Source organism: Vicia villosa, linkage group LG6 (genome assembly GCF_029867415.1).
Source record: "Vicia villosa cultivar HV-30 ecotype Madison, WI linkage group LG6, Vvil1.0, whole genome shotgun sequence".
Classification (NCBI taxonomy): Eukaryota; Viridiplantae; Streptophyta; class Magnoliopsida; order Fabales; family Fabaceae; genus Vicia; species Vicia villosa.
Window position 1 is genome coordinate 117,527,881 of NC_081185.1, and position 1,418 is coordinate 117,529,298.

At 33.2% G+C, this 1,418-nt stretch overlaps 1 protein-coding gene across 1 annotated transcript; it reads right to left on the bottom strand.

Annotated features, from left to right (window-relative positions):
- Positions 1-226: 226 nt before the first annotated feature.
- On the bottom strand, positions 227-1,276 carry LOC131614495 (uncharacterized). Its single transcript, XM_058886068.1, has one exon. The coding sequence runs from the start codon at positions 1,274-1,276 to the stop codon at positions 227-229; it is 1,050 nt and encodes a 349-aa protein (XP_058742051.1).
- Between the last annotated feature and the right edge of the window lie 142 nt (positions 1,277-1,418).

The following is a 1,418-nucleotide window of genomic DNA, read 5'->3' on the forward strand; positions in this document are numbered from 1 at the left end:
GCACTGTCAGCAAGGCACATATCTTCATTACTGGAGCTAGCGTCCATATTCATTCTAAGAACAATAATAATTTTTTTTTTAACAATTAGTTATAAGCGCACATTAAAAACACAAATTATTTAAATAGTAAATTATGTAAACAAACAAGTAGAAAACACACTTTATTATTATTAGAAAATAAAATTCAAAACATCCATAAAACATAAAAAGAAAATTTTCACAAATTTTATTTCTTGACGCTTCCATCTCCAATAAGGTGATCAATTTTTCCATCTGGATCAGCAAAGAAGTCACCAATATCTAAATGGGTAACATCCATATTACCATAATCTGGATCATCATCTTCATTAGCAAAGTGAGTCTCGATCTTTTCCTTTTTATTTTTCAGTGATTTTTGATAAAGATCAACAAGGTGTTTTGGAGTATGACAAGTGCGACTCCAATGACCTTTTCCTCCACAACGATAGCAAATATTTTCATTTGTTTTGCTACTCTGACCCTCTTTTTCATTCTTTTCAACATTTTTCCACTTCGGGTGGAAATATGTGTTTTTATGATTCCCATTGCGACCACGATCAAAACCAAGACCATGAGCATAATTACGACCACGACCACGTCCACGTGCGTATGCACGACCGCGACCACGATTTTTCCTATAGTGGTCGTGCCTTGCCACATTCACTTCTGGGAATGGAGTTGTACCAGTGGGACGGGCCTCGTGATTTTTCATCAATAGTTCATTATTTTGCTCAGCCACAAGAAGACAAGATATTAGGTCAGAATATTTAATAAACCCCTTTTCTCGATACTGCTGCTGCAGGAGCACATTGGATGCATGAAAAGTGGAAAATGTTTTTTCTAGCATATCTTCATCAGTTACTTTTTCTCCACATAATAATAACTTAGAAGTTATTCTAAACATTGCAGAATTATAATCACTTACACTTTTAAAATCCTGCAAACGTAAATGCATCCATTCATATCGAGCTTTTGGTAGGATAACCGTTTTTTGATGATCATATCTATCTTTCAAATTTTTCCACAAGACATGTGGGTCAGTTACGGTAAGATACTCATTTTTAAGATCCTCGTGAAGGTGACGACGGAGGAATATCATGGCTTTTGCCTTTTGTTGATCAGATGATTTATTTCCTTCTTTAATAGTATCACCGTGACCTTCTGCGCTTAAATGAATTTGGGCGTCTAGGGCCCATGTCAAATAGTTCTTTCCTGAAATATCAAGAGCCCCAAAATCCCATTTTGTAAGATTTGACATACTTAGTAGTTCTATCATAAAAATAAAAGAAATAAAAATATTATAATGAGATAATTATCATAAAGGAAATATTAAATATTAATATTTAAAATAATACTTTTGTAAATTCTAATATTTAGAAATAACACAATAGTAAACTAGA